This window comes from Lissotriton vulgaris, chromosome 8, assembly GCF_964263255.1.
Source record: "Lissotriton vulgaris chromosome 8, aLisVul1.2, whole genome shotgun sequence".
Lineage (NCBI taxonomy): Eukaryota > Metazoa > Chordata > Amphibia > Caudata > Salamandridae > Lissotriton > Lissotriton vulgaris.
Genome location: NC_141696.1, coordinates 1263295619 through 1263309234, shown reverse-complemented (window position 1 = coordinate 1263309234; position 13616 = coordinate 1263295619). Strand labels below are relative to the sequence as shown.

The window sequence follows — 13616 nt, the reverse complement described above, 5'->3', positions numbered from 1 at the left end:
GAGAATCCTCAGCGCAGCAGAGAGCCACTGTTGAACACTTGTCAGCAAAAGACTCAAGACCAGATCAACCAACTGATCAGCAGGACGCTGTTTCTTCAACGGATCCTTTGTTCGACGAGCAGACACGTCCCGGGAAACATCGATATTCTTTGCGATCTCACACTAAGGACAAATAAAATTTTCTTGCTTTGCTGAAATTGATAACTGCAATATCTTCGTTTCCCATGATCAATTTTGAACATTCGTATCATTGAAATTTTTTTGTACATATATCAAGCTTCCTTCCTTGTATCTTTTTACTTCCACAGCTGAGAAACATTGTGCTTATATATATTCATATTGTGTATTAAGGGCCGTAGGGCCGCGCGCGTACTTCCTTCTGGACAGTAGGTCTTGACGCTAGGTTAAAGGCCGTCGGTTCCTAGGAACTCCTGGGGATTGACTATTGCTGCACAGAACGGAGTGCGTCAAGAAACGTTGCGGACGGTCGTAGGGAATGGCATTTTCGAAGCTGAATGATTTGGAAGGAGCTCAGGCATACAGATTCAAGCTGCAGCAACTCAGTCGTACCAAATGTTTTATACTTCAATTGTTTGTGTTGTTTCTGACTGCTTCTGCATTTTTGGCGGGTGGGGTGTATTACACTATGTCTTACTTCTTACCTGCTACCCCTACTCCTACTCCTCACCCTAATCTTACCACTACTGCTTCTCCCCATTCCTTTCACATGTTACCGGAACACGAGCAGGCTAGACGTGTAGAATTCCGCAACAATTCCTTTATTCAGCTCCTCCATCAGCATCAGTTAGTGGTTAACACTACTAATTGTTGGGTGTGTGGGTTGATGCCACATACTGCGGGTAAGGGAATTCCATATCTGGTGTTACCGTATAGTTCCCAAGGGTCAGCTCGAGCATTCCAAACAATGTTTCGAAGCACACTGGGTTTCCACCCCATTCAAGAACAACGTTCCCCCAACTCTGGTCCTACCTCGTATCAGAGGCTGCTATCAATGGCAATAGAGGATATGGAAGATGAGATCCATGATCCTTTTCTTATCCCTAAAGAGGAGGTACAAGCCTATAGGGTCCTAAGTAGAGGGGAATATAGTATGTTCACTAATGAAAAGCAGCTTAAAAGCTCGCCTCCAATATGGGTCGTACCCCACACTGGTAATCTTTGTCTTGTGGGTCGTGGTTCGCAAGCCCCACTTGGAGCAAGTGCTTGCACTGAAAGTTACGTTCTGCCAATGTTCTCGTCCCCTGTGTTTCTGGCTGCCAAGGGTACATACTTCATCTGTTATGATCGTGCATACACATGGTTGCCCGCAGACTTCATGGGCTCATGTTTTATTGCAAATCTGTTGCCTCCGACGTTCACTGTAGATGCCGATTACCATAAGACTAGAGTTGTACGAGGCGTAATTAGCGAAGAGGATACTGCCGGTCAAGAGGCAGGAGACTTTTTCAAGGGTTTCCTCCCGTTTTGGGGACCTATGGTTAATAGTAGGAACCTGAGACAGTTGACTCGAGTGGTAGAATCGACAGCTAATATTACTGCCAGTGCCCTTGGTAATATCACCACAGAACTTCAGGCGGAGAGACTTATGACGTTACAAAACCGTATGGTTTTAGATGTCGTCTTAGCAGATCGCGGTGGGGTATGTAAGGTGATCCATTCGAGCTGCTGCATTTTCATCCCAGATAATGCTCCTACTGTCTATCAAGCCATCTCGAAGTTGCATAAGATCTCCGAATCCATACACGTGGATGTAGGGGATTGGACGCTACTTGGATGGTTTTGGGGCCTGATATCGACTTGGGGTTGGAAGATTCTGATGATCATCGGAGTTGTGGTAGTGTTCCTGTTCACGTGTTGCCTTTGTGTGCAGTGTGGTCCTGCCTTATGTGGCCTCTGTGCTACAACGTGTATGAGACAACCATCTGTTACCAAGGGGACTCGATTGGACAGAGCTATGCTACAACGACATCTTGATGGTCTGATGAATATCGAATATGATTCCGACTAGTGCTTGCCTACATGAGGGCAAAAGGAGCGTCTGAGGTTCCGTGACAATTGTAAGTGGTGTTTTCGACTCGCACGCATATGGTCGAGTCTGGTATCTACGAACCGCAAATGACGAGTTTAGTAAGTGTGCGCAGTTTCGCTGTGCTAACTTAAACCATTCGTTTGTTATGTGGGTTTTTCATCTGTACCCACGGGTTCCATCTTAGATACGGCATCCATTTTGTCTCTTGCCCTCAAGTAGCCAGCGAACGGACGCTGTCCGCTTCGCGACCCTGGGACTCCCAAGATATTTGCGGAAGACACATGTTCTTTGTGAGTGTCTTTATGGCAGGGGGGTTGCTGCTGTAAGGCAGGTGGCGCCGCTCGAGGCTCATCTTGTCGCACGGGCTTATTGTCTCAAGCCGTGCATCTCATTAGGCACGTCCCTTTGATGCCTGTATCTCGTGTTTCCCGATACCTCCCCTTTTACACCCTTTCCGATCTCCCCACTGTCTCCGTCTTCCTCTGCACCTGTCTTCGTTCCTATTTCGATCTACTTTACTGCTGATTGGAATTTGCTAATGGTGGGAAGATGGGTTTTTACAGTTGGGAACCGCCAAATGTTTCCGCACTTATGTTCCGGACCTTGTGTGTTTCAAAGTGACCAAAGCGACCCCTCTGGGAGCTAAATGTGGGAACCGGGTTGTAAACTTTTGTGTTCAATGTTATCCTATGGGTAAAAACTGTATAAAAGGAGCGATCCACAGAACCAATTTGAAGCAGTCTCCCCGAACTACACTCGATGTACTTCCTGTGACTTCTGTGTTCCCTGCAGCAAATAAACCTTGAATCTTTGACGCCGAAGGAAGTGTCCCGTGTCTCTGTGACTTGTACGCCGGAGCAGGTTACCCACGAAGGTTTCAGGTGTTGTGCCCTGGCACCGCTGGGTCCAAAAGAACCCAGTCCTTCATCAGGGAGGGCAAAAGAAAGGCCTTTTCTGTAGATCTGCTTTCCATTGACACAAAGAAGGTCTTGGTTTTTTTGGACGGGACTGCCTCATCTGGGTTCTGTATAGAGTGGGCAGTGGACCTAGACTTATCTCAGTGGAAATGGCTGGAAATAGTACCATCTTCTCTTGGATTGGATTCAATGGCTCTCTGATCCATTCCTTTTTGGAAGGTGTTTGCAGCAGAGTTACCCACTGCCACATGGGGTGGCCCCTAACTTTGCTGCCTGGTGCAGGTAAGAGTGGCAGGGGTGTGGCAGCCGACCGCCAACTTTTTCTGGAGGTGGGGGGTGTGGAGGAGGGGGTGGACAATGGACGGCTTGCTCTCGGGAGTCAGAAGGATGGTGGTAGTCGAAAGACAACTTGCTCACCTCCAACGCCCCTAAATAGAGTGGCGCCCGGGGTGGACAGCACCGCCCCTGACCTACTTACACCCCTGCTTACCATAGAAACGTTTGCAGTAAGAATCTGGACATACAATGACTGTGCCAGTATGACATATGGAAGAGAATCTAATCAAATCTGGTTATACAAATAACTCTGAAGAGCTCTCCGACTAAACTAATGGTGCAGTTGGGTGCCTTAGAAGAGGTAATGGATTTGAGGTTAATTAATAAAAATATGTGATCTCTAATCCCACTCTGACCCAAGGAAGGGTAGCCTGCCTAAAGGCTGGGATACCATTCAACTGGTCAGTATGCTGCATTTATACCGGTCCTAGGTTACCAGTACTCCAGTTCAGGGAGGACCTGGCTTGGCAGTTCAGGCTGATCTGTTCCCATGAGGAGCAGGGCAAAGGCTGATTTGCATATGGCTAAGTCCAAACGGAGGTGGCATGGTTGATTGTTATGAAGCCCAAGCAATGGCCAGTGGCTGAGATTAATTCAAGTATTCATCCATCACCCTGTTGTTGTTACATTTAATATTTAGGCATGGATATCACCTCTTAGAGACCAAGCTACTCAGGTGGTAGCTTTAGGGTTGGGGATGCAGGGTCACTCTGGGCTGCAATGTTATGCTCAATGTTGGTAAAGATTAAGCCAGAATTGTTTATAAAGAAGGTCAAGATGGAGAGGCAGGTTTCCTCAGATGTTGGGCTAGAAGTCTGAGCGATCCCTCAATTTTCTATTTAATTTAGACCACAATAACATTTTTTCATTTTGGATGACGCATTGGACAGTCTGTCACTAATGTTCAGCTGTTCAGATCCTGGGAAGTGGTAATTAGTCAGGTTTGGGCTCTGGGCCATTGCCATGCTGGTAGACTCTTTTCCATTGCTTTTTATTTTGACTTAGTGGTCACAGCCAGAAGAATCCACTTATTGACAACCTTCTTAACTGAAACCCTAATATATGTGATGTGGATATAGAGGTCTGATTCATCCATCAGCTATTTAACAAACAAATCATTAGTCAGAATTTAGGGATAATAGTAAATTTCCTTCTTTGGCCAATCATTCAGCAGTTCATTTCCATGGATTTACACATGTGAATTTTACACAAGAACAGGATATTTTTCTGTAGAAGGAAACAGATTTAAAATGGCAAACTATACTTTTCTGAATGCCTTGCACTGTTAAATTCAAAGCATATACATACAAGCAAAACATTTTTTTGCAATTGAGCTCCACATATTCAAGACGATGTGTTGAATTTCCACATTTCCTCTACTTGTATGACTGTACAATTCTAGCCCCGAAGAGACAAAAACCACATATAAGCGAATGATGACCTACCTGGTGAAGAGGCTTGGTAGATGATGGTGTCTCCATCCCTTTCAGGAACAACCGTATGACACACAGCGAGCAAAGTCAGGAACTCTTGTATTTGCATGGCGGTGGGCTGTAAAACAAAGACAGCTACATCTCTACATTTGTTTAGTAAATGCACAACCAAACAGTTTGATGTTATTCTATTTTTCACTGAGGCCAATGGCACGATGCCATTGAGAAATTGTAACACCTCTTCTCTTGCCAACGAAGTCGGCTAACTGGGCTAAGGTACTCCATAGTTGTTCATTTCCGATGTCTTCTCAGAGACCCGGGCACCACCACCTCCATCACTTCTTTGCTTACTGGAAATATATGATCCCTAGTACGACCAGCTAGACATCAATGCCAGGAGGGGCCAAAATTAACAATGTGAACCAACCCTTATTTGTAGTATTTATTACAAGGTTGCTATATTTTACAATTGAGTAAAAGTATGTCTATGTCTACAAGCAGTCTATGCGAGATGGTGTGGTTCCTGAAGAATCAACACAAATAAATCAAATTACACTATTTGCTACTGTAATTCCATAATTCCATCAATTTTACCATATGCAAGTTGTCCTCTCTCCCACCTTGGTTGGAAGTAGATTTGACTCCATTTTACACTTCAAAAGTTTTATTGTAACATATTTAGTTACATAGTTATATATGGCTCTGATAAAATATGTTTTGTGTGGAAACATATATTTGTTTTCTAGTGTGACCACCGGCTGCGAAGTTGTGTAGATATGTGTTAATTTTTTGTGTTAGTAGTGAAAAGGAACTTTGGCCTTGTTTCAGTCCCAACATAATAGTCAGGGGCTTGAAGATCGTTGAGCCAGAAGACTGGATGACCACAAGCGTTGAGGATGGTGATGGAATCACGAGTGCAGTATTATTGCGAAGCATCAGAATGTCCAAGAGATAGGTTTTCAGGGTCTGGCCCATAGGATTAAAAGATATCTGAGGCAACAGTGGGATCCAGTAATTTCAAGAAGGTGAGTAGTGTTTGAGCAGTGATATGGGGTGTAGAGGTTCTATGAATTACTATGCCAGTACGAGTGTAAGGTGATGACTAAGGTCATGCTTGTAAGCTCAAATCTGTTATATTAAAGCATCCCTTTGTACAGTAGAGCGGTCTCTAAGGTTGATGTGACTATCTTGCTGAAAGGGCTATTGCGTTGGAGGGGAATGGTCAAAAGGGTTTTACACTGAGAAACAACACACTGAGTTTAAAAAAAAATGTCCAAAATGTAATGGTGAAAATGTAGATTGAGAGGGTGTATAGCTCAAATGAGAACTACCAAAAACATGATTCTGCCCCCCTCCCACACTAATAAACAGACATGAATGTTGATTGTGAATCCCTCTGCAGTGTGCTGATGAAGGTGTCCATTTAGGGAAGGCATGCAAGCAGCTTCAGGCATGTGCTACAATATGTCAGTGGATTCCTCTGAAGGTCTGCAGCTTCTGCCCCACCGTTCTGTACCAGCGACTTCCTGGCGACAATGCCAAATCAGCTGTGAGACATGATGCACTGGAGTAAAGGAGAATTTAGTTTCACGGGAGTCTCTGTGTCACTTATTTGAATATAATAAAATGGAGTGTACTGAAAGTAAAGGTCAATAGTGTCCAGTATGAATTATTCATATATATACCACTGGAGCAATGACTTGACCCACATGGACAAGGGTATCAATTATTATCAAAGCAACAAAGAGCATAAAGGTGTCAATGTTAAGCTATTTACCTAAACTATGCACAGGACCCACTAACGTATCGTTATGTAATAGAGCGGCATGACCCACACGTTTCGACTAGAATTACCGCTGCATTACTCCCAGTTTTTTAAACATCAAAAATAATGAAGATATTTTTCATGAATGCTCAGTACAAGAGGGGCTCAAGAAACAAGAGGTCAAGAAGGGCTCAAAAAACAAGAGAACAAAGAACAAGAGGGGCTCAAAAAAGTGTAAGAACTATGCAAAGTGATCATATAAACAGGAAAATAAAACTTGGCAAGGAGATCCACTAATAACTGCTTCTGTCAATATAAAGAGACATATTCCGAAAGGCGAATTTGGTTAGCATTGGGAAATATTCATTGGTTTAAGACCTCTCAATAAAGTCTTTTTGCTGGCTATTGTGAGTACAGTGATCCAGCTCTGAAATTTCACAAAGTAGGGCAGCGATAGGGATAATTCTGCTATATATATCCATTGTATCACTTTCTGCCTGTGGGAACATGTACCATAATACCCTCTATGATTGGCAACAGTAATGAGGGGACCAGGTTCACAACTTCAGCCCAAATTCTGAAATGTTGAGATTTGTCAGGTTAGCGGTTTTGCAACTCTAGGAGCATTAGACTTTAGGAGTATAGAATATACATAAACTTCCACTTTAATTGCAGCACAGAAGACATTCTTTCCTTGTTGATAGATGCTGCTAGTGGAGGAATCACCAAACCATTTACGATGATTGACACATGGATTGATGTATTACCCTATTCTTTATTCTTTGCTCAGGCCTGATTCCTATAGATCATTTTCAGGAAATTCAGCATAAGTGATACTTAAATGTGGGGCAAGACACTAATGCTTACAGAAAGAGATGTCTGTAGCACTTCGACAGCAGCTACAAGTTGTTGATACTGCTTAGGTCAAATGACTGTGGTAGTAACCCCTATAAACGTGGAAATATTTGCTATCGGTAGGGGTGGTAAAACATCTTTCAATGAGTGAAATGGGCACATCACAGTGTGTGCACCCCGCCCACAGAATCAAAAACGTAATTCAAATGTTCACATTTTCAGCATCTATAGGCAGGTAGGGAATATTCAGACTATTACAATTTGCTTAAAAACAACATGTGGGGGGGGGGGGCGTGGCCAAGCACGGGATGAAGATGGCCGCGCTGTGAGGGAGATCCGCTGTCCGCTCTATCCCACGTTTATCCTGCACACAGATCTGCAGTACCCCTCGACAGTATCTGTGATCGGATCGCTGTCGGAGCCCATCCCACCGGCTCCGGTGATCATAGTGACTTCAGCGGCAGAGAAATCACCCTTGGAAGCTTTGGCCTGCTGCAGGACCTGAAGCTGGGCCACACAGTGTTGGGCCCGGCCGGCTGCAGAGCTCCATCTGGCTCTTTGTGGCCCGGCAGTGGCGCAGCGGCTTGGGGACCCGGCGAACATATCCTTGGTTCGGTGGCCGCCTGAGCAGCATTTGCTTCTGAACACAGCGGCGGCAATGGCAGTAGCGGCGGAGATTGTGGAGCCTAGTCGGGGCTTGGAAAGGGCGGTGAGGCAAGGGGATCGGGGCGAGGTGGGGGCGCCGGCCACGATGCACAAGATGGCGGCTGCACATCCCTAATACTGGGTGTTCCCGTTGCCTCCACCACTGTTGAGGACTTGACTTGCCCCCAGAAGATTTGTGGTCCGCATCAGCCCTTGCCAACTGCACCCCCCCGGAGAGACACCCTTGGCGTGCCCTCCTTTTGCAGTGGAGAATCGGGAGGTATGTGTGGTCCTGTGCGACCTGGAGCGCCGGACCCATATTAGCAACGGGGACCGCGGTGCTTCCTGCGCTGGAGCACCTGTTCGGTGGTCTGATCAATTGGGGTGGGGCTCGAGTTGGGCCCCCCCCATCCTTGAGGGGCAGGACAGTGCCCGGGACCTGCACCAGAAAGAAAAAAAAAAGTCAGCCGAGTCTTCCTCTTTCCTGCCCTGGCTGGCGGCTGAATTAGAGCCGGGCGCTGTGACTGGGGCATGTTCTTGGGATTGATATCGCAGGATAACTTCCAGTGCAATTGGACACGGCACCTGGGGAGATCTGTGGAACCGGAGGCAGCGACGGGGACTGGGTCCGGTGGGGACGCATTGGAGGAGAAGAGGAGCTGTGTGTTTGGCGGGCGCGCCAGCCGTTAGGTGTTCCAGGGCGGCGGCGCATCACAATTGGTGAAGACAATCCTCCACCAACTTGTCTCTGCCGACCTTCCCCGTCCGTGTAGTGGACCCCTGCATCATCGCTTCTTGTAGTCTATCGGCTAGAGCAGGCTGGAGCAGGTCACAATGGAGCGCAGCAAGACCGTGAGGCCCCGTGGACCCAAAAGTACGCAGTCAAACAAGCTGGACCTCTATACCGTCCCAAAAGAGACGCAAAAGGCCAGAGTGCCCAGAGACTCCGGATCTGGGGGGCTGGGCGAGGAGGAGCAGGAAATCTTGCTCAAGGAAGTTATGGCCGCTATCACTGGAGTCAGGACTTCTCTGGACACTGTGGCTATAGATGTCAACCTCATTAGAGCCGACATGGGCAAACTGAATGAAAAGGTCAATCAAGTGGAACTCACGACGACCAGCCTGGTAGACAATGTCTCACAGCTCCAGGGAGCTGTCAAGGAGCTTCAGGACTTCCACACCTTTACCGACCTCAAGCTGGACGACTACAAAGGCCGCCTGCATCAAAATAACCAAAGTATCCTTGGAGTTCCGGAGAAAGCAGAGGGGCAACCGCCGGACCTTTTTGTGGAAGATCTTATCCTTAATCACTTGCAACCCAAGGGCCTCAGTAAGTTCTTTGTCATTGAGAGTGCCCACAGGGTCCCAGGCGGCCGTCCGAATCCTGGCGCTCCCTTGCAGCACATGTTGGCGCGGATCCTGAATTTCCACAACAGAGATGTCATCCTTCAAAACTCGAGGGCTGGAGCCCCCCTGCAATACAAAAACTCAGACATATCCTTCTTTCCGGACTTTACCCAACAGGTACACCGACAACATCGATCGTTTAGGTCGATCAAGCGTGTCTTCCGAGATCAGGGTATGAAGTACTCCATGCTATTCCCTGCCCATCTCCCGGTTGAGGTGGATGGGCGAGTGTGGTTTTTCGACCAATCCGAGGCAGCAGCGGATTGGAGAGCAGGAGTGCGAGAAGCCCGGCTGACCGGGGTGGGCGAGGGGGTGGGGGTGGCACTGATAATAGTGAACCAGCCTGATGGGATGCCTGTCAAGTGGCTGGGCCAGTTCTTCTTGCAGCGTGTGGTGGGTGAAAGGGATGGATGGGGGACTAGTTTCATGGCCGTTGGGTAAGTGAACTCTTATGGGCCTGTGTTATTTCATTTGGATGGGTATAAAGTAGTAGGCTTGCTGGGCTGGGAGAGGGCGGACTTTGTCTCTACCACCCCTCTGTTTTTTTCTTTTCTCTTTTGATAATTTTTCTGGTGCGATAGACACTCTTCATGTTTTTCATGGGCAGCTTTAAGCCCAGAGGGCAGGGCAGCAGGGTGTGTGGTAGTTGGTTGGCAGTGTTTTGTTTTTTGTTTGAAGTTTTGATTACACCAATAACTGCTATTGATACTATGATTGGGGGAGTGGCATTACACGCAGTGATTTTCAGTATATTTGGGTATGGAACCTGTGGGAGACAGTGGGGTTAAATTGTTGAGTTGTAATGTCAATGAGCTGGGGGACAATGTCAAACGTAGTGTGGTTCTTCAGTATGTTAAGCGCCATGCCCCTGACATCGTTTTGCTGCAAGAAACCCATCTAGTTGGAAATACCTGCAAAGCATTGCACAGAGGGGGTAACGTTTGATTGGCTCATGCAGGTTTCACCACGGGTTCCCGGGGGGGCTGGCATATTGATGGAAAAATCCTTTCCCCTTGTAGTGCAGAATACTTGATTGGATGCAAGAGGACGATATGTAGGAGTCTCGGGCACATGGGGGGGCCAACCTGTCACCTTTCTCTCAATATATGTATTTCCGGGCTTTCAGGCCGCCACGTTCAGGGACTTGGGTGCGCTTCTGTTGGAGATTCCGGAGGACCTCTTGGTGCTGGGAGGGGACCTGAATTTGGTGGTCTCGGGGAACCTGGACCGACATCCTCCTTGTGTTCTCCCTAGCTCGCAAAGCTGGGTGTCGGACTTCCAGGAGTCCCTGGGGTTGGTGGATGGGTGGAGGGTCTTTCACCCTGAAGCCTCTCAATATACCATCCACTCTGGGGCTCACGGGAGTCTATCCAGAACGGATTACTTTCTGGTACTACATCCCAAATCGCCCATGTCCGGGAGATAAAACATCTAGCTAGGGCATCTCAGACCACTCGCTGGTGTGGATCCAGGCGACGCTCAGTTACCAACAAGTGGGGCGAGTTGCCCACATCAATCAGTGTTTTTTTTTGCGATCCCCATATCCGCAGAGAGCTTCTCAAGGCCATTGATAACTATTTTAATGAGAATGAAGGCTCGGTGGAATCTCCGCAGGTGCTTTGGGAGGCATTTAAAACGGTGATAAAGGGCCAGGCCCTTTCCTTAATATCCGGGAAAAAGAAGGAACAGCGCAAAGAGTTGGTGGCCCTGGAGGCAGAGGTGGGGAGACTGGAAGCAGATCTTGCAATAGAGGTCACCCTCGACGAGCTCCACTTTCTCAAACGTAAACAGGACTACAGGGCTCTAGCGACAGACCAGGCAAAGGCCATGGGGAGAGCAGTTCAGGGATGGGTGTATGAGGTGGGCGACAAGGCCGGGAAACTCTTGGCCTGGTTGGATAAGAGAGAGTGGGCAAGCAGACTAGTACCTGAACTTCAAGGGGTGGAGGGTGCTTCCCTGCCAGACCCGCAAGCTATTGTGGACTATTTGGCGGCCCACTTCAGGACTATTTATACCTCAGAAGCCTCCTATCCTATAGAGGATTCCCGTCAGATGCTTAACGACATAGCTCTACCCAAACTGTCGGTGGTCGAACACGACTTTATGGACAGTGACATGTCCAACAACGAAATAGCAGCTGCCATACGATCGCTTAAGCTTGGTAAGGCCACTGTTCCCAACGGGGCTACCTATTGAGCTGTACAAGCTCCGACCAGACAAACTGGCCCTGTATTTGAGGGCCATGTATGAGGACTCAAGGCAAGTGGGAATCTTGCCAATTGACCAACGTACTGCCACAATAGTGTCTATTCACAAGGAAGGACAGCCCAAGACTGAATGTGGTTCCTACCGACCAATATCCCTGTTGAATGCTGAGCCCAAGATCTCGGCTAAGCTCCTTACTACCCACCTCCTGACAGCGATTGGAACCTTGGTCCATTCAGACCAATCAGGTTTCATTCTGCACCGTAACACAGCGTTGAATCTACGCAGAGTCCACAGAGTTCTGGGCAGGGTGGCTACTATATTGGAACCGGCGGTTATAGTTTCCTTGAACACGGCAATGGCCTTTAACACCATCGAATGTCTGTACCTGTAGGCTGTGTTGGAAAAACTGGGATTTGGCCCCAAATACATACAATGGGTGCAGTTTCTGTATTCCAACCTATGGCCCAAGTGGTGGTTAACAACAGGAAGTCTGCCGCCTTCGAGCTGGGCAGAGGGACCCATCAGGGTTGCCCCTTGTCCCCATTGCTGCTTGCTCTAGCACTGGAGCCGCTGTCAGCATGGATACGTCAGGACCAGACAGTCAGGGGTATGCACTTTTCTTCAGACTGGGAAGACCGGATTTCTTTGTACGTGTACGGCATCCTTCTGTACTAGTCCTCCCCTAGAATGTCCTTGATAGTGGTCTTGGATATCTTCACAATCTTTGGATAGTACTCCGGTTATTCCATAAACTGGAGCAAGTCCCTTATGTTCGTGGTGGTGGGTGAGCCCCTGATTCCGCCGTGTGGGTGCCCACTACAAACATGTACCTAAGGGTTTACGTATCTGGGTATCTTCTTTTCTCTAGACTCCTCTCTTCCCTATTTCCGCAACCTCCAGCCCCCGCTGCTTCAGCTGCGTAGAGATATCGTCAGGTGGAAGTCGCTCCCCCACTCCCTGCTAGGTAAGGCCGCCCTTTATAAGTTGATTTTCCTACCCAGATTCCTGTACGCCCTTCAGAATTCAATGGATCCGATACCCGCTACCTATTTCTGAGCGATCAAGAGCCTCCAACGGGCTCTACTGTGGAACGGTAAACCTCGTATCGCTCTCATCAAACTTTCCCTAAACTGGTACGATGGAGGCATGTAATGGCAGAGTTTTTGGCTTTATTTAGCAGTGATATAGATCATTATTCTTGCTCGCATCTAGTATAGGTATTCTTAGCCTGTGTTGGCCCTTTTAAGCCCTTTTTCCAGACCTAGAAGAGGATAGCTGCTTAATGTGCCTTTATTCTTGACTTTAACCTGTCTATTGCCTATTGGCTTTGACATATTAGACATATTGGTATGGTTTATGTAGGTATTCTGACAGAGCTAAGGAGCATTTCACCCCTTTCAGGCCTAAAGCTAGAGAGACTCCATCTTGATGGAAGCAGAGAGGCTTTTTAGGGCAAAAGCAATGTTTATAGTTATAACTGTTGTTCGCCCTAAGCGGACCGGAGAGAACCGGCCAGAGCTGAATCTAATCAGGAATTGTTCCCGGGCTCAGGTCTCTAGACGAAACAAGCAGACTGGTCACTGTGGGAGCGTCTAGCGCAAGGAGCCTGGTGCATGGGATTGGTGGGAAGAAGCTGCTGGCTGGAACTTTCCATGAGGAAACAGCATTCTATATTTGTGAAGTGCAGAGGCGGAGTCAGTCAGTCAAGCAGGAAGCAGTCGAGGAGAGAGTCGAGCAGAGGGGAGTCAAGCAGAGAGGAGTCGAGGAGAGAGTCCAGCAGTGGAGTGGAGTTGGCAGAGAGAGAGAGAGGGTTCAATCTGGAGAAGAGCTGAGTTGAATAGTGAGCTGGAACTGAAGGAAGCAGTTAGAAGCAGTTGCTTATCAGGAGGAGGTGTGAATAGCTGGAGTCTGAAGTAATGCCTTTTAGAAGAGATAGAGGAGAGCTCGTGGATTAACGTATGGGAGCAGATGGAATTGGACATTGGCGCAGAGACAGAGTG

The 13616-nt window shown here is 47.6% G+C and overlaps 1 protein-coding gene across 1 annotated transcript in view; it reads right to left on the bottom strand.

Annotated features, from left to right (window-relative positions):
* ATP8A2 (ATPase phospholipid transporting 8A2) overlaps positions 1-13616 on the bottom strand; it is a 2134099-nt gene that overhangs the window by 1280978 nt on the left and 839505 nt on the right. The window contains exon 17 of the mRNA XM_086935178.1: positions 4749-4854. Coding sequence (XP_086791304.1) covers positions 4749-4854 — 106 coding nt within the window. The remainder of the gene's footprint in view (positions 1-4748; positions 4855-13616) is intronic.